Here is an 18639-nt window from a genome sequence, read left to right on the forward strand (position 1 = left end):
CCAAATGGCATGAGCCCTCGACAGATCTCGAGCCATAATCCAGTACTCTTGTTCCCATGGCAGTCCTGTTCCTCGCCTGCATGATGTTCCCTCCAAAATCTGTATCCTTGCATGTCTCCTTCCCTAAAATGTCTAATGCCCTGCAACGAAGCATCTCCAACCTGAAACACAAGCATTCTTCGGCTTATATCATCAAGGCAAGCTTCCTAACCTACTCCTTTTTTAATTTTTCGTACGTGTTGTTTGGCTGGAATAGACATCTTATCTATCAATGCCGAGCTGATGATGGTCCCATATTTTATGCAGGACGGCATCAAGACTAAACAAGCAGAGAAATTGGAGGAAGTTAGGCGAATAATCATGGAAGAAACTGAACCAGTGCAGTCTCTCCTTATGATTGATGCTCTTCAACGTCTCGATATTGACTACCACTTCTCTGAAGAGATTAATTCGCTACTAAGAGAGCACAACAATAACTTCAATGGCAGCCGAGGTGGGAGAATTATGGAGAGCTTGCATGATGTTGCTCTCAGCTTTCGGTTATTAAGGCAACACGGCTACTACGTGTCTGCAGGTGCTTGCTGATCATAACACTTGAATAGATATGGATTTAAGATGAAGCCATTGATTAATAATTGATGTGATGGGTCATCAGATGTGTTCAACAAGTATAAAGACGGTAAGGGGAGGTTTCGAGCAGAAGTCGCTGAAGATATAAGAGGAATGTTAGCTCTGTACGAGGCTTCCCACCTGGGTATAGAAGGAGAAGATGAACTCGATAAAGCAAGAGTATTTGCAAGTAAACATCTCGAATCTTCGGCGATGAGGATGAACGCGGGTCTGTCAAGGCAGGTGCAGCACATTTTGAAGCATCCTTTTCATTTGAACTTGCCAAAGTTCAACGCCAAGTTCTATCTGAACAATTCCAGCGGATCTGTACAAGGCAAGATGAGAATCTTCCATGAACTAGCCCAACTGAGCTTCAATGTCGGTCAGGCCTTGCATCAGAGAGAGCTCGAGCATTTTTCGACGTACGTAACGTTAATTCAATTGTGACAACTTTTTTCTGAAAAAATATAGTAGCAGCAGATTGTAGTTAATCTATTCGTTTTGCCAAGAACAGCTGGTGGAGGGACATGGGATTAGCACAGCAGCTCAGGTTTGCTCGGGACCAGCCAGTGAAATGGTCCATGTGGTCCATAGCATGCCTCCCTCACCCTGAATTCTCCAATTACAGGGTCCAGATCACAAAACCAGTTGCATTTGTTTACTTAATCGATGACATTTTTGACACCCACGGGACACTAGATGAGCTAGTTCTCTTCACTGAAGCAGTTAACAGGTAATTCTGACCCAAACCAGTCTTTTCTGAAGTCTTAAACCAGAAAGATAAGCATCAAGATCAGTACTGATGAGCAATGAACCAGTTGGGACGACGATGCAATAAACAAGCTGCCAGGCTACATGAAGACGTGCTTCATGGCTCTGAATAAAACCACGAACGAGATCGCTGATATGGTACTCAGACACCACGGGTGGGATCCCTTAGTAATCTTAAGAAAATCGGTAAGCACTGCTGACTTTACTACTCGAGCTGTCCCTGGCTGTGCGCGGTGCTTCAATTTTGTCGCTTTTCTGCTCTGCAGTGGGCGATGCTCTGCGACGCATTTTTGGTGGAAGCAAAATGGTTTGCCTGTGGACACTCCCCAAAGGCAGATGAATACTTGAAAAACGGAGTGATCAGCAGCGGAGTACCCACAGTACTGATACACCTTCTTTCGCTATTGGGAGAGAGAGTAACCGAGGAAGCTGATCATGATCTTGTCGACAACATTCCTGGTCTTATCTCATACCCAGCAAGCATTCTTCGACTCTGGGATGATCTTGGAAGTGCAAAGGTACGGAATTCAACATTTTCTTTTCCTTTTTTATTGTTAAACTCCATTAATACAACCTGACTATCTCGTTTTTTATTCCATTTTCGTGCGAACCTGAAAGGATGAGAAGCAACAAGGGCATGATGGCTCGTACCTGGACTATCACATGCAAGAAAGAGGGAAATCCTTGTCTCTCCAAGATGCCAGAGAACATGTGATGCATTTGATAGACGAAGAATGGAAGAAGCTCAACAAGGCGTGTCTCTCCCCTAATCGTTTCTCTTCCACTTTCACTGTCGCGTCTCTCAACAGCGCTCGGATGGTTCAAGTTATGTACAGTTACGACGATCATCAACGGCTTGAGGCACTTGAACAACACATCAATACCTTGATAGGAGAAAACGATGGGTCTGAGATCAAGCCAGGTGTCGCACTTGAAAATAGTTAAAGCAAATCATTCTTAATAAAGTTATTAGTTTAAAGAGATATCGTCATGTTTGTTGTTAAATTGGGTCGAAGACCCTATCCCAAAATGATTAGCCACTTAAGAAACTTTTTTCCCAGCTAATAAACTCAAGATCTTTATATCCGCTAATCCATGTGAATCTATTTCTTAACACTCTCCCTCACATGTAGGCTCGCTCTCTTTTGTAGCTCTGCCCACATACTAAGTGACTTGCTCTGATACCATGTTAAATTGGATCAAAGGCCCTATCCCAAACTAACTAGCCACTTAGGAAACCTTTTTCCCAGCTAATGAACTCAAGATTTTTATATCCACTAATCCATGTGGGTCTATTTCTTAACATTTGTTTTTTCAAATTTCATCAGATCTTGAAGTGGGTTGATTCTAACATGACCTGAATCTGTGTGATATTCGAGTTCAAGTTAAAATGAACCATTGCACCCCTTAATCGATAATTCAAGAGGTTATTGACGACGCTTTATGTGCCCATGGATCAATAAGGCATTTCTGTATCAGTTCATATATTTATCAAGACACTTTTTTATATTTCACTATTTGAATTACCATAAGTTCAAATTATAATCTCTATGTAAATAGGTTCTATTTATTCGTTTCATATGATCACAGAGCTTATGGAGACACTATCCTCTAAGATAAAGTGGAAACCAATGTTGGTCATTAAGTGTCAAATATCAGTTAAGTGTGTATGATATCTACTTCAAAATATAAAGATTCAGTGAGGCTACCTTCTTTGTAAAACTTAAAAAATTTCAAATTCATGAACAATATTGTATCTATAGAGTATATAAGTGGTGACGGGTCAAAATAATAGTTGCCAAAGGACAAGCCTTAAATTTCAAATTTGTAAGGATGTTGTCTCTTTCTTCATAAATCACAATAAAGAGAAATCGAATGAAAAATCCATGACGAAGAGGAAAGCAGTCAGCATTGAGCTTCCTACAGTGTCAGCTTGCTGCAGTGTCTTTAGGCAGGCCGTGTTACACGAGGCAGATTCATCGTAACCTCGCGCTTCACGGATTTGCACAGAAACAAGAAGACTAGGACCAGATGTTCCTTTTTTTTCTCCAATGGCTGCTGCCGACCGGGACCACTACCTTCTTCATCGAACGGAACTTTCCGTCAAAACCTTCTATTTTCCTATACTTGACACGCTTTCTCTCCTTCATCTTGACATAGGTCTCAACTCCTATACTAAGGATGTCATCTTTCTCCATAAATCACAATAAAGAGACATCGAACGAAAGAATGCAGTCAGCATTGAGGCTTCCTCCATCGTCAGCTTGCTGCAGTGTCTTAAGGCAGGCCGTGTTACACGAGGAAGATTCATCTTACCCTTGCGATTCACAGTTTTGCACGGAAACGTGAAGAGTAAAACCAGATGTTGCTCATTTTCCTGGTGTTTTGCTTGAGAAACGATTCACAGGCCTTCGCTGTATATAAAACATCCGACTCCACCTCTGATCTCAATATCATCAAACACTTTGATCTATCCACGGTTTACCCAAGCTACTCGGTGCCAAATAAGTCGTGAGAGGTCCATCCCCACCATCCCCAATGATGTTGGTGTTTTCGGCTTATAGACCAACCTTTCCTGGCCGCGCGGCTGCCTTGCACATCGCCCAAAATACGAGCAGGCGTGTACAAATCTCACTTCCTACCAAAACGTCTGTCCCTTACGAGCAGGTGATATTGATCTCTTATTTCTCATTATGCCTATTTAATTTACTCTGGCTTCATTATCTTCCTCTGGCTAATTTAATCTGGACAATGCTTATAGGACGACCTACGCGTCAAGCAGGCGGAGAAAGTGAAGCGAGTCAGGGACATGATCCTGGAATCAGCTGATCATTATTGATTGGAGCATGCGAAATTAATCGACACCCTTCAACGATTGGGCATAGATCATCACTTCCGCGAAGAGATTGCACTGCATCTGGGTCTCTGCTATGAACATATCATGAGTGGTGACAGTGCCAGAGACAGCTTGTACGATGTTGCAATTGCTTTCCGCTTGCTGCGGCAACATGGTTACTATGTATCTCCAAGTAATTAAGTCCTTTTCAATTCAGTTTTTGTTGGGCACATTATTCAGCTCTGAAAATTAACAGGAAGCTGCCAAACAGATGTGTTTGATAGGTTTCGAGATGGGATGGGCAGATTTAAACTGCAGCTGAGTGACGATGTAATGGGACCGTTGGCGTTATACGAAGCTTCTTATCTTGCGATAGAAGAGGAAGATGCACTCGTGGAAGCTGCAGATTTCGCTGGTAAACAAATTGTGGCGAGGTTGCCGACGATGGGATCTGGTCTGGCAAAGAGAGCTAAGTATGCTTTGAACAATCCCATTCGCATGACCTTACCCAGCTTTGGCACCAAGTTCTATCTGGAAAACTCCAAATTAGGAGCCACGGGGAAGACCGGAGTCCTCCACGAACTAGCCAAACTCAGTTTCAACTCTGCACAGTTCATGCACCTGGAAGAACTGAGGAGCGTTCGGCAGTAAGCAGCAATAACTCCATTAATGGTCTGTCACTTTAGCTGTAGATTGGTCTAATTTGTTCCATTAATTTGGACTAATAGGTGGTGGAATGATCTCGGAGTGGCCAAGGAACTCAAGTTTGCAAGGAACCAGCCCCTGAAATGGTTTATGTCGTCGCTGGCCCTCGTTCCCAACGCAAAATTTTCCAAATATAGAATTGAGCTCACTAAACCTATTTCATTTCTCTACGTAATCGACGACATCTTTGACACTTACGGGTCACTCGACGAACTCATTCTCTTCGCTGAAGCAGTAAACAGGTAACTATTTTTACCCAACAACCCACTGCAATTACAACAAATAATCCTGAAATTATGGTTAACTTACCGGCAAATTATAGATGGAGCATCGACGGAATCGACAGTTTGCCGGGATACATGAAGATATGCTTCTCGGCTCTCTACAACACATAAGATCCACAAAGAGCATGGATGGAACCCATAGACACGCTAAGGAAATCGGTACGTAAGAGCTCAAAGACGACGTTCGTGGTAGAGTGTATGTCCTTTCCGACTGAAATTGTTTACGGTTTTAACTGATATGTGCGAGTGTAAATATTCCAGTGGGCCGCACTGTGCGATGCATTTCTAGTAGAAGCAAAGTGGTTCAGCATGGGACATTTGCCAACGACAGACGAGTACCTGAGAAACGGATTTATCAGCACGGGGTTGCCCATGGTGCTTCTTCATCTGCTTTCATTGTTGGGTGAAGGAGCATCTTTTGACAGCAGCAACCTCCATTGCGGAATGCCCGTCCTTATCTCATCTCCTGCAACTATTCTTCGCCTCTGGGATGATCTGGGAAGTGCCAAGGTAAGAAGAGAGAAGCAAGTGCTCAAAACTGTCAACTCCTCTGCCTGATTAGATTAGATTATTTCTTGGTAGCTAGTTTCACCGTCTTCTCTAACAAACAATTTGGTACTCTTTTATTTGTCTAACAAATATTCATGGACGGCCTTTGAAGGATGAGAAACAACAAGGGTATGACGGCTCCTATTTGAACTGCTACCTAAAAGAAAACGGGAATTCTTTACAAGTTGAAATGGCACGAGAACATGTGGTGCATCTGATCAGGGGAGAGTGGAAGAAACTCAACAAGGCGTGCCTCTCTCCCAATTCCTTTTCTCCAGCTTTCACATCAGGCTCACTCAACGCCGCTCGAATGGTTCAAGTTATGTACAGTTATGACGATGATCATCGCCTTGAGTCACTCGAACAACACACCGACTACTTACTAGGAGAACGCTCGGGATCAATAGATTTTACCCATAGATCATATACACGCGAACTGGATTTACAACAAGGTTAACATATCATATTTCTGGAACTTGATGCTTTCCAATAGACAATCCGACAAATTGGAACTTTACAGGATGTGTTGACTCATGTAAGTTAACATTGAGATACATATTCATGTTAGATTATGGAGCTGTATAATGGTCAGTAATCTATTTTCAGTGACTGGTATCAGGTGGGAAAGACGAGATAGAGAGACGTCTCAGGTGGGAAAGACGGTATCTCGACGACGACAAGGAAGAGTCAGAGACATTGTTTTTTGTCTCGAAGACTGATATGTCTCAGGATTACAACCAGGTGCTGAAGTTGATCTGCAAGGCGCAACTCGCTAAGAAAAGAAAACCCATCAGGTGAGGGAAGAGGGGAAGGCAACGAAGCGACGAGAGAGGAAAATTTGAGACTTGAATTTTCCAACAGGAAGATGACAGAGCGATGGGAGATCAAAATTGTCGAGGCCAAGGTCCAATGGGCAGATCCATCTAAGTTGTAGCGACAGCGGAAGCAGAGTAGGAGTAGTGCAACAAGGCTGTCAACGTTGCGACAACGGTGATGTAGCTTGCAGATGTCGACGATCCATGGCACAACTACAACGGTGAAAGAGGGGTTCCCTGTTGAAAAAAACACAAGAAATGCAATCAGGGAGACAGGGGATTGACGAGGACTTCTGATACAATGTAAGATTTAATTAAAAGAGACAATAATCAAGCTATAACAATATTCATCCACTTTCTTTCTCAGCGATTTTCACTCAAGGATCTTGGGTCCTTGACTTATTTTCTCGAAATTGAAGTTGTTCCTCATTCTCGAGGAATGCTTCTATCTCAATGCAGGTATATTTTTTATCTACTTGCTCGAACATGCATGAAAAATACAAATTTTGTAACTATGCCTCTTGCCACATCATCTATACTTACACTTTAGTCTGGCATGACACTCTCTGATCCATCTGAATATTGGAGTGTTGTTGGTAGTATCCAAAACTTGTCTCTTACGTGCCCTAACATTAGTTAAGTGAGAATAAGTTAGTTTAGTTTATGCATTGCCCTACTACTAACCCTTTGGATGCTGTTAAGTGCTTGTTGCGATATCTTTGTCGGACTATGGATCATGGTATTGTCTTACATCTATAATCTTCTTTGTCTTTTTATGCATTATCTGATTCTAACAAGGCAGGAAACAAGGGAGATTTTACTTCAACATGTGCCTATTTTGTTTACCTAGGTCGCAATCCTATATCTTGGAGTTCTAAGAAGCAACAGATCTTCATCTTCATCTTCATCTTATGCATCTACATGATCTTCATCTTTGAAATGGGTGTTAGTATGGACAAGTTCATCTTTGAAATCTTCGAAATATGGTGTTTAGTGTGAACAACTTCATCTTCATCTTCATCTTCATCTTCAAAATTTAAAACCATAGATTTTATTAATTATAAAAATAAGTTAATTAAACCAAGTGTTTGAGTTAATAATATTTTAATTACCACTATTAAATTACTAATACAATAGAGTAAATAAAAAATAAATATGATTAATGAATAAAAAAGTATTATATTAATAACATAAAATAGGATTTTTTACATGATATTAATTAATAAAATATTTTGACAAAATTAAAAGTAATTAATTAATCAAATGCATACTTTAATTATATTTTATTTACCAGAGACTTAAATATGAAGTTTCATATAGTAATAATATTGAACAAAAATAATAAATAAATACATATACAACTTTATTAATAACCTAAAATAAAGATTATTCTAATAACGAGTTCGTGCCTTTAATATTAAAATCATCAAGTTACAAGTTTAGTACATATAAACGATACATGTTCAAAAGTAATAAGATACAACCATCATTTATCGTTCCACATGGAAGTCGATATGGCATCTCGAAATTGTGCAGCTCTTGTGGATTCTAATGCACTCTGCCTCCGAAAGCATGTTACTTGGCTACCTACATCCTCAAGATCATCGTAATCGTCGTTGTCTGTATACATTTTACATAAAATTGGACATGACCTCTACATAAAATTAGGCATAACCTATATATATAATACATGTATAAGATTGGGCATAACCTCTTCTTAAAATTGAGCATAATTTATGTATATAATACTTGTATAAAATTCGGCATGACCTCTATTTAAAATTGGGCATAATCAATATACATAATACCTGCATAAACACTCCATAAACACTCCATAAAATTGTCTATACATTCCATAAACACTCCATGAAATTGTTTATACACTCCATAAAATAGTCTAAACACTCCATACAATGCTTAACATTATAAATAAACTCCATACAATAATCAAACACAACAAAATTAAATGAATTATCACTATCAATTTACATCACCCAAATAAAAACTATAAATCCATTATAAATTTACAAACTATAGTTGTTTCTCTTCATGCTAGTTGTTCCTCACCCATTTCCCTCTATGAACTGATCTCCAAATCTTCCCCTTCATTGATCTTTCTCTTGTCTCCTTCAATACTGCAATTGTTACATCATCCGCATTTCCCTGACCTGCAAGTAAGAACATCCAAAATAAATCCGTGATTATGGTAAAAAAAAAAAAGGGCCAATTCTTTATTAGTTTACTTTGTAAAAATTTAAAAATTCTGAATAGGGATATAAATATTGCCTTGATGAGACATTCTCAAGCAGGCCTCCGGACTCAAAAATCTCCTACAAAAAAATAAGATTGAAAAATAAATTCTTACACAGTGATTGAAATGGCATTGGTCAACAAGTTCTCAATAATATCAAAAGTAGGATATATCAATCACAAGTAGCTGTCTATAAGGCAAATCAAATACAACACTAAATTAATAAAAAAATAGGGTTTAGACTTACCTTATGAAATTTGAGGAAAATCAAAGCCGAAGGGTTAAATCGAAACCACAAAAAAAGAAAATACCATATGGTGGATATGTATAACACCTGAATCTCCTCACCACATGGCAAAAATATTCCATAACACTTCAAAAATCCTCAACAACATTCTAAAATATTTCAAAATTAATTAAACTATTTTCACTATTGCATATGCACTAAACAATGAGAAAACACACACATCAAGTCCAAATTCACCGAACACCCCTAGTAGAGCCCCATATAACTTCGCAATCACTACGAATTGTACCTCGTCAGTGATGGGGGTCGGGTTTCGTTGGCTAATAGATGCCCATGTACGCGACTCTGCATTCTTTAAATTGGACTAAAAAACCACTAATAAAACCTAAACCATAAACCATCAAACCCTAAAGTCAAACCCTATCACCTACTAAACTCTAAACCCTAAACACTAATGCCATAACATGGTACCCTAAACCTTAGAAGCCCTAAACCCTAAACCCTACACCATAGTTCCAGACCCTAAACCCAAAAAACCCTAGAGCTTAAAAACACAAAACCCCTAAACCCATAAAAACCCTAAACACTAATTTCAGAACTTAATACCTTAAAAGCCCTAAACTTTACACCCTAAACCCAAAAAACCCTAGAGCTTAAAAACACTAAACCCCCTAAACCTTAAAAACCCTAATCCTTAAAATACCCTAAATCCTTAACCATAAACCCTAAACCCTAATTATAGGACCCTTAAATACCAAGCAACAAACCCTAAAAATAATCCCTAACACGAATCAAGAATTTAGACCCTAAACCATAACCCTAAATCCCACAATTATGCACAAATAACCACCAATTAGGCACTGAAAATAAATTTAAATCAAATAAAACACTAATTTAATGAAAAAAATTAGGGTTTAGGCATACCTTCTGAAATTTGGGGAAAATCGAAGCCGAAGGGTGAAATCGATGCCGAATGGGGAAATCGATGCCTAATCGAAGTAAAAATTAAGCAATTGATGCCCAAATGTCCAAAATCGAAGAAAATTGAAATGGAAAAGGGGAAATCGAATGAAATCGGAAGGTATTTTCGGGGGAAAGGAGAATAGCTAGAGAGAGAAGGGAGTGGGAGGCTGAAAGGGAGAAGACAGAGAAGAAAGGGAGGTCGGGAGGGATAAGAGAGAGAGAAGCGAGAGAGAGCGAGTCCGAGAGAAGAGAGGGAGTCACGGAGACGAGAGAGGCGGTGCGAGAGAGAGGGCGAGGCCGAGAGAAAACCGAGAGATGAGGTCGGAGACGAGAGGGAGCTGAGACGGTGGTCGGAGACGAAAATTCGATCGATTTTATGGCAGCAGAACGTCGGGGGCACAAGGTGACAAGAGAGAGGAAGAAAAAATGAGAAATGACGACGTGTGAGGAGGGGGGGGGGGGGGGGGGGGGGGGGGGGGGGTGCGAGGAGAGAGAGGAGAAAAAGCCAGCGTCGCACGTCCTTCAACTCAAAGAAGATCAAACAAGGCCTTCTTCGAGATGAAGAAAATTAAACCGTGGAGATGAAGGACCCCTTCATCCCCTGCATCGAGATGAAGCTTCATCTGTGCTCCACTAACGACTTCAAGTGTTGAAGGGCGTTATGCGGTTGAAGATCATCTCGTCCTTCAAGTTGACTAACCCCCCCTTAGATGAATTACTCCCGCATTACTTAGTTAATTAGATTAAGGGGTTAGGAGGGGTTAGTCCACAATTAAGTGGAATGAATTCCCCCCGCATTACCTAGTTCATCCCACTTATGGCGTTAGTCCAGAATGACTTGAATTGAAGTAAGATAACACCATTTCATCTCCTCAGGCAAAAACGACGAAAATCTGATTCCGCCCTTTTTTTCAAGTCATCCACTTACCACGAGTGACGGCGTCGCTTCTCCCCCCCCCCCCCCCCCCCCCCGAAACTAAAAATCCCGCTCATTTCCTCTTCTCCTCTCCTCTCGCTCAGCCTTCGTCTCCCGACGAATTTTTTCGCCCGACTTCTTCTCTCTTTTTCGCTGTCTCTGCTCGCTCAGCTCTCGTCTACTCGTTCTGCTCCTCTCGCTCGGCGCTCGTCTTCGTTCTCTGCTCCCTCTGCTGTATTTGCTCCCTCTCTCTTGTTATCTGTCGTTTTCGCCCCATCTCCCTCTCTCGTCTCTTTCTCTCTCGGCCTTTCTCTTCCCTCTCCCTCTCTCTCTCCCTCTCTCTTTTCCCTCTAGGCCTCCATCTCTTTTCACTCTCGGCCTCCCTCTTCCTTCTCGTTCTCGCTCTTCTCTTTCCTCCTCCCCTGATTTCCTTTGATTTAACCTATTCTGGTTTCGACATCCTTCGATTTTCGACAGTTAGGCGTCGATTTCTTCCATTGGGCTTACATTTCCCCATTCGGCGGTGATTTCCCCCAAATTTCAGAAGGTAATCCGAAACCTAATTTTTTTTTCAACTAATTTAGTTTTGTGTTTGAGTTAATTTTAATTTTTGTGCGTAATTTATCTTGATTGTGGCCAAATTAATTCCAATAATATCACATTCATTGAAGCTGTTTTTATCTTTCATAAACTTGTGATCGCATTTATTTCTTATACTGTTTATCAGCAATAACTCTACAACCATCACAGAAGTGACTTGTTCCGACTCTAAACATAACTCCCCTTTTATTAGTTGGTTTGTTACAGATTTGATTGTGCCCCAATAAATAATTTGGAAGAGTATTGACTAAGAGAACTGTAACGTTTCCTCGTTTGCTTTTAAAAAATTTAAAAAATGCTCAAAGATGGTTGCTGCAACCCCTATCTTAAAACAAGAGTTGGTAAAAAGAAAATTGGCCGGACTCTAAAATCTGAGATTTATAACCGAATGGGCATATATCTTGGAGATAACATGGGGATGTAAGAAAGAGTATGTCGATAGGGACATACTCAGGAGAGTAAATTTGATGATGATATATATGTAGCAGGTTCAGCTACTACCCTTGGTATGAACCTTTAAAATCTGAGAGTATTGAAAAGGGGGAATTAAAGATCTAGAAAGTAAAATGCCCTGCAGAGAGATGTGCTATGAAGATAATACTCAAAAAACTTTCTTTTATTCTTTTCTAAGATTTGAGAGTTGCACATAATAGTGGCCAGCACTTGATGGATCAAGAGCAGAAATCTATTTTGCTGCATATTGTCCTAACTTTATATTCTTAAGGAATTTGCAGGCACTTAAGAGTGCCCACCACATTGTTACTTCTGGTTTTATTAGCATACTTTCAACAAACTGATAAGCATCTGTCAAGTACCCAGCTCGGCCTAGAAGAACTACCACACAATCATAATGTTGTTGACTAGGTTCTATGCCATGGTCTCTCTTCATGAAATGAAAATATTTCCATCCTTCTTCCACAAGATCTTAAACACAGAATGAGCATGCTCCAAGCTTCCACACTTTGCATACATGTCAATAAGAGCCGTATTAACAAACATATCAGCTGTAAAGTCACTGCCTTTAACAAGTTTATTTTAGTCATCTGCAATGAAATTAGTTAGATTAATTTTGAAATATTTTAGAATGTTGTTGAATATGTTAGAAGTGCTATGGAATGTTTATGTCATGTGGTGAGGAGATTTTGGAGTTATAAATATCCACGACATGGTCCAATTGAAACAAGGCTGAGTCGCCTACACGGGCGTCCATTAGCCAACGAAACCTGACCCCCATCAATGACGATGTACGGTTCGTAGTGACTGCGAAGTCATATGGGGATCTACCAGGGGTGTTCGGTGAATTTGGACTTCATGAGTTTGTTTTTGCATTGTTCTAGTCATCTGCAATGAAATTAGTTAGATTAATTTTGAAATGTTTTAGAATGTTGCTGAATATGTTTGAAGTGTTATGGAATGTTTATGTCATGTGGTGAGGGGATTTTGGAGTTATAAATATCCACCACATGGTCCAATTCAAACAAGGCTGAGTCGCCTACACGGGCGTCCATTAGCCAACGAAACCCGACCCCCATCAATGACAATGTACGGTTCGTAGTGACTGCGAAGTCATATGGGGCTCTACCAGGGGTGTTCGGGGAATTTGGACTTCATGAGTTTGTTTTTGCATTGTTCTAGTCATCTGCAATGAAATTAGTTAGATTAATTTTGAAATGTGTTAGAATGTTGTTGAATATGTTTGAAGTGCTATGGAATGTTTATGTCATGTGGTGAGGAGATTTTGGAGTTATAAATATCCACCACATGGTCCAATTCAAACAAAGCTGAGTCGCCTACACGGGCATCCATTAGCCAACGAAACCCGACCCCCATCAATGACGATGTACAGTTCGTAGTGACTGCGAAGTCATATGGGGCTCTACCAGGGGTGTTCGGTGAATTTGGACTTCATGAGTTTGTTTTTGCATTGTTCTAGTCATCTGCAATGAAATTAGTTAGATTAATTTTGAAATGTGTTAGAATGTTGTTGAATATGTTTGAAGTGCTATGGAATGTTTATGCCATGTGGTGAGGAGATTTTGGAGTTATAAATATCCACCACATGGTATTTTGTTATTTGTTGGTTGTGTTTCTGTGTGTTCCTAGTTACTACGACGAGTAATGGTTGTCTGATAAAAAAAATTTCCATGACGACCATCTCGGATTTAGATTATAAATGGTTGGAAGAAGACAACAAACTCCTCGATCATATGACATTTGGACCTTCGATGATGACAACAAAAAGCTCGATCTGTTGGTTGAGCAAGTCAATATGGGGAATAGGATGCCTAATGGGGTTTGGAAGCATGAAGTATATTTGGACTGTGTCAATAGGTTCAATGAAGACACAGCTAATAAAAAAACTGTTGAGCAGCTCAAGAATCGAACAAGATCATGGAAGAAAACTTACCAAGCAGTAACAAGTTGTCTCAACACTAGTGGGTTCGGTTGGGATGCAACCACACATCGAGTTACTGCATGTCATTCTGTATGGCAAGACTATATCAAGGTCAGTAAATTATGATTGACTGTAAAACATTTTGTATGTTTTCCGCATTACTAGAACTCTATGCCAAGTCGTTTAAATGATGTTTTATCCTTGTAGAAGCATACAGAAGCTGAAAAGTATACACAACAAGGTTGCCCTCTTTATGACAAATTGGCTTTGGTAGTGGGAAACTCAATAGCCATGGGGAGAACAAGTCAAACTGACGAAGACATGTGCAATGATGTCCAACATCAGGAAGAAAATGAGCGCATGGACATGCTCGAGGATGTCGATTTAGGTAGAGATACTCCTTCGCCATTCTTTACAGAAAATGAGTCGGCACCTGATCAGTCTCCAAGTACTAACCCGTCAAGTTCAAGTCGTCATAGAAAGAGACCACAAATGGCCACCGATGATACTATTATGTTCGCTGATACAATGACAAGAATTGCCACCCTACTGCAATCTCTACAATCTAAAAATGATAAAACCACCGAAGAGAATTGGTATGAAGCACTCACAGAAATCCCGGACCTGTCGGTAGAGATGAAGTTTCGCGCTCCTCTATTGTTAGATACACCAATGAAGAAGGACATGTTTACGAAGTTGCCAATGGAAGAGCGAATTAATTGGCTTAAATATTGTGCTGGTGAAATGTAGTCAATAGTTTGAAGTACACTATGTATTTTGGGACGATTGTTTTGAAGTTTAATTATGTTTTTTTAATTATGACTTTATAAGACGTATCATTGATAGATTATGAATTTTATTATGGTTAAGATTTGGGTTTTCATGATTGTCGTGTTCTTATTGTGTGGATGAATGTTGTGGGTGTGTGATTGGAGATGGTTTTATATAGGTGTGATTAAAAATAGGTTATGATTGAAGAACATGGTATGTTTTTGTGTTTATGATATTAGGAAGAAACAGGAATTATTGTTGTAGTCGTTATTATGGTTGTGGTGATTGTATTTGCAGGTTTCCATGGAAGACGAAAATAGGAATACAAGAATGATTTTATTGACATGTCTTATGTACATGATGGGAATATACTATATGAACCATAGGTATAGACGTACATTACGTCCTCGTGGGATTGGTGGTCCGATTTATTTGCAAAAGGCATTAGCGAAATCACCTGTTAAATTTTGAAAAGTTTACAGGATGAATCAAATTGTGTTTAAAAAAATGGCAGAGATACTTTATAGTAAAGGATTTTTATCACCTACAAAGACCATCTCAGTGGAAGAACAACTTGCATATTTTTTCCTAACTGTTGGTCAAGGACAAGCGTATAGTGTCACAGCAGAGATGTTTGATAGATCAAACTGGATTATAAGTAGGTATTTCAATAAGGTGTTGAATGCTATTATCAAACTTTGGCCTGATTACATCAAACGGCCTTCAGAACGGACTCACTCAAAGATTTTAAACAATCCAATGTTTAATCCGTATTTTAAGGTAACATCACTTGACATATAATGAATAATTTTAGATTAATATTTAGAGGTACTTGTATTAATTGAAATGATATAATTAGGATTGTATTGGGGCTATTGATGGAACTCATATCAAAGCAAACATCCCACTTGAAGAACAACAAAGGTTCTGGAACAGAAAAGGTTATCTCTCACAAAACGTGATGGCAACATGTACATTTGATATGTAATTCACTTATGTACTTCTTGGATGGGAGGGATCAGCAGTTGATTCCCGTGTATTGAAGGACGCATTGACTCGCCGAAATAGAATCTGTGTACCTGAAGGTAAATAATATATTGTTATGTAGTATTTTTTTTATTTTATCTTCAATTATCTTATATGAAAAATATTTTGTATTGTAGGTAAATATTATCTAGTCGATGCTGGTTATACAAATATGTCAGGATTTTTGGCTCCATATCGAGGAACTCGTTATTATCTACAAGAATTTGGAGACAACCTTCCTAGAAATGATAAAGAGTTATTCAACAAGGCACTCATCTTTGAGAAATACTATTGAACGAATTTTTGGTGCTTTAAAAGCTCGATTCCAAATATTGAAAGTCGCTCCTCCGTTTTCTTATAAGATCCAGATGAAAATTGTAATAGCTTGTTGCATATTACACAGTTATATACGTAAAGAGGATTACAATGATATGTTTGAATTGGAAGATGATGATTCCGATGATGAGGTACGTGGAGGAGGTGATGAGGTTCGATTAGCAGGTGAAAATTTGGATGGAGATAGCGATGATAGCGATGATCTTGGGGATGAAGGCAACCTATCAACAACAATGCAGAGGCGTCGTGCATTAGAATCCACTAGAGCTACACAATTTCGAGATGCCATAGCAACTAGCATGTGGAGTGATTATTAGTGGTTGTACTTTATTGCATTTGAACATGTATGTTGTCGTTCGTATCTACTAAACTAGTAATTTGATGATGTTAAATGCACAAACTCGTTGATAGAAATAATTTACTCTAATTATATTCGTTGTTGTCATTTTATACCTTTTTGTTATAATTTTATTTATTAAGTATTTTTATACTATATATTATGTTATTACAAAATAATTTATTTATTAATTATATTCATTTATGTTATTTTTAACTGTTTTATGTAATATAAATAATTTATTCTACTCACACGTTATTAGTATAATAATTTATAATAAACTATAATCATTAATTGGTTTAATTACGCAATTGCTATAATTAATTAAGCAATTTGGTTTATTTATTATATTCCCTTATGTTATTTTTTCATTTTTATTAATTTTATATAATTTATTCTACTCACACGTAATTAGTATAATAATTTATAATAAACTGTAATCATTAATTGGTTTAATTATGCAATTGCTATAATTAATTAAACAATTAGGTTTATTTATTATATTCCCTTATGTTATTTTTTAATTTTTATTAAGATTAAATAATTTATTCTACTCACACGTAATTAGTATAATAATTTATAATAAACTGTAATCATTAATTGGTTTAATTATGCAATTCTATAATTAATTAAACAATTAGGTTTATATTATATTCCCTTATGTTATTTTTTAATTTTTATTAATTTTATATAATTTACTCACACGTAATTAGTATAATAATTTATAATGAATTGTAATCATTAATTGGTTTAATTATGCAATTTCTATAATTAATTAAACAATTAGGTTTATTTCCTTATGTTATTTTTTAATTTTTATTAATTTTATATAATTTATTCTAGTCACACGTAATTAGTATGTTAATTTATAATGAATTTTAATCATTAATTGGTTAATTATCCAATTGCTAAAATTAATTAAACCATTATGTTTATTTATTATATTCCCTTATGCTATTTTTTAATTTTTATTAATTTTATATAATAAATTCCAGTCAAGTAATTAGTATATTAATTTATAATGAATTGTAATCGTTAATTGGTTAATTATCCAATTGATATAATTAATTAAAAAATTAGGTTTATTTATTATATTCCCTTATGTCATTTTTTAATTTTTATTAATTTTATATAATTTATTCTAGTCACACGTAATTAGTATGTTAATTTATAATGAATTTTAATCATTAATAGGTTAATTATTCAATTGCTAAAATTAATTAAACCATTATGTTTATTTATTATATTCCCTTATGCTATTTTTTAATTTTTATTAATTTTATATAATATATTATAGTCACACGTAATTATTATTTTAATTTATAATAAACTATAATCATAAAAGATTACTCATTCTCTTCTTTATTTAGAAAAGGATACTGAAATCTGTTTTCCAAGCATTAACACTGGAATCTGTTTTCCAACCACTTCAACTGGCCTGGACTAACACCCAAACATGAGTTGAAGAGGAAGCAATTCATCTCACTTCAATTCAATTTTCCACTTCATTTCCACTTCATTGTGGACTAACCCCCCCTTAGTGTATAATGAATTACACTTCAAGTGAATCACGTCAATTCATTTGCTCAGGCAAAAAAGGGGTAATTTGGATTCCGACCTGTTTTGAGAATCAAACAATTGAAGAGCGCGGGATGCTCGTGTCCCCCCCTCCCCACTTGATCCTTCGGCCAAAATTTATTTTCTCTTCCCCCTACCAGCTCCCCGCCTCCCCCCCCCCCCCCCTCCGTCAGTTTACCTCTCCTCTCGACCTCCGTCGTAGAGCACAGGAGGCCAAGCCTCTCGCCCTCCCGACTTCTCTTCTCTCTCGGCCTCCCGACTTCTCTTCTCTCTCGGTCTCCCGACTTCTCTTTTCTCTCGGTCTCCCTCTCGACATACTGTCAGAACACCACCTCCGTCGCCGTTACCCGCTGGCCCGCCGCCTCCGTCGCTGTTACCCGCTGGCCCGCCGCCTTCGTCGCCGTAGTCTCCCACCGCAGAGGAAGACAACGCGCACCGTGAGGAAGACGATGGTTTAATTTTTCCTAAGTTAAGGAAAAATTAAACCATCGTAATAAGAATAATAATTTATATATTTTTTATAAAATAATTTATTTATTTAATTAATATATTCATTTTATAATTACTATATTAAATCGTTATTTAATAGTCATAATTAAAATATTTGATAAATTGTTTTGGTTTAATTATCCCATTGCTATAATTAATTA

At 38.0% G+C, this 18639-nt stretch overlaps 1 protein-coding gene and 1 pseudogene across 1 annotated transcript; both read left to right on the top strand.

Moving 5' to 3' along the window:
• The first annotated feature begins 378 nt into the window (after positions 1-378).
• LOC137965444 ((3S,6E)-nerolidol synthase 2, chloroplastic/mitochondrial-like) lies at positions 379-2325 on the top strand. Its single transcript, XM_068811723.1, has 6 exons — positions 379-574; positions 656-1031; positions 1124-1342; positions 1428-1566; positions 1647-1898; positions 1999-2325. The coding sequence occupies exons 1-6, from the start codon at positions 394-396 to the stop codon at positions 2323-2325; spliced, it is 1494 nt and encodes a 497-aa protein (XP_068667824.1). The 5' UTR covers positions 379-393.
• A 1996-nt stretch (positions 2326-4321) lies between these two features.
• LOC137965445 ((3S,6E)-nerolidol synthase 1-like) lies at positions 4322-6336 on the top strand (annotated as a pseudogene).
• The last annotated feature ends 12303 nt before the right edge of the window (positions 6337-18639 follow it).

The sequence above is a fragment of the Aristolochia californica genome, unplaced genomic scaffold, assembly GCF_029961685.1.
Source record: "Aristolochia californica isolate CCGP_79_NKW_82.1479 unplaced genomic scaffold, dmAriCali1.0.hap1 SCAF_5, whole genome shotgun sequence".
NCBI lineage: Eukaryota > Viridiplantae > Streptophyta > Magnoliopsida > Piperales > Aristolochiaceae > Aristolochia > Aristolochia californica.

What these genes read in the sequence shown, in the direction of transcription:
- LOC137965444 (XM_068811723.1), top strand. Translation starts at nt 394, where the DNA reads ATGATTGATGCTCTTCAACGTCTCGATATTGACTACCACTTCTCTGAA. An exon ending in CGGCTACTACGTGTCTGCAG is followed by an intron (nt 575 to 655) that starts GTGCTTGCTGAT and finishes ATGGGTCATCAG; the next exon opens with ATGTGTTCAACAAGTATAAA. An exon ending in TAGTAATCTTAAGAAAATCG is followed by an intron (nt 1,567 to 1,646) that starts GTAAGCACTGCT and finishes TCTGCTCTGCAG; the next exon opens with TGGGCGATGCTCTGCGACGC.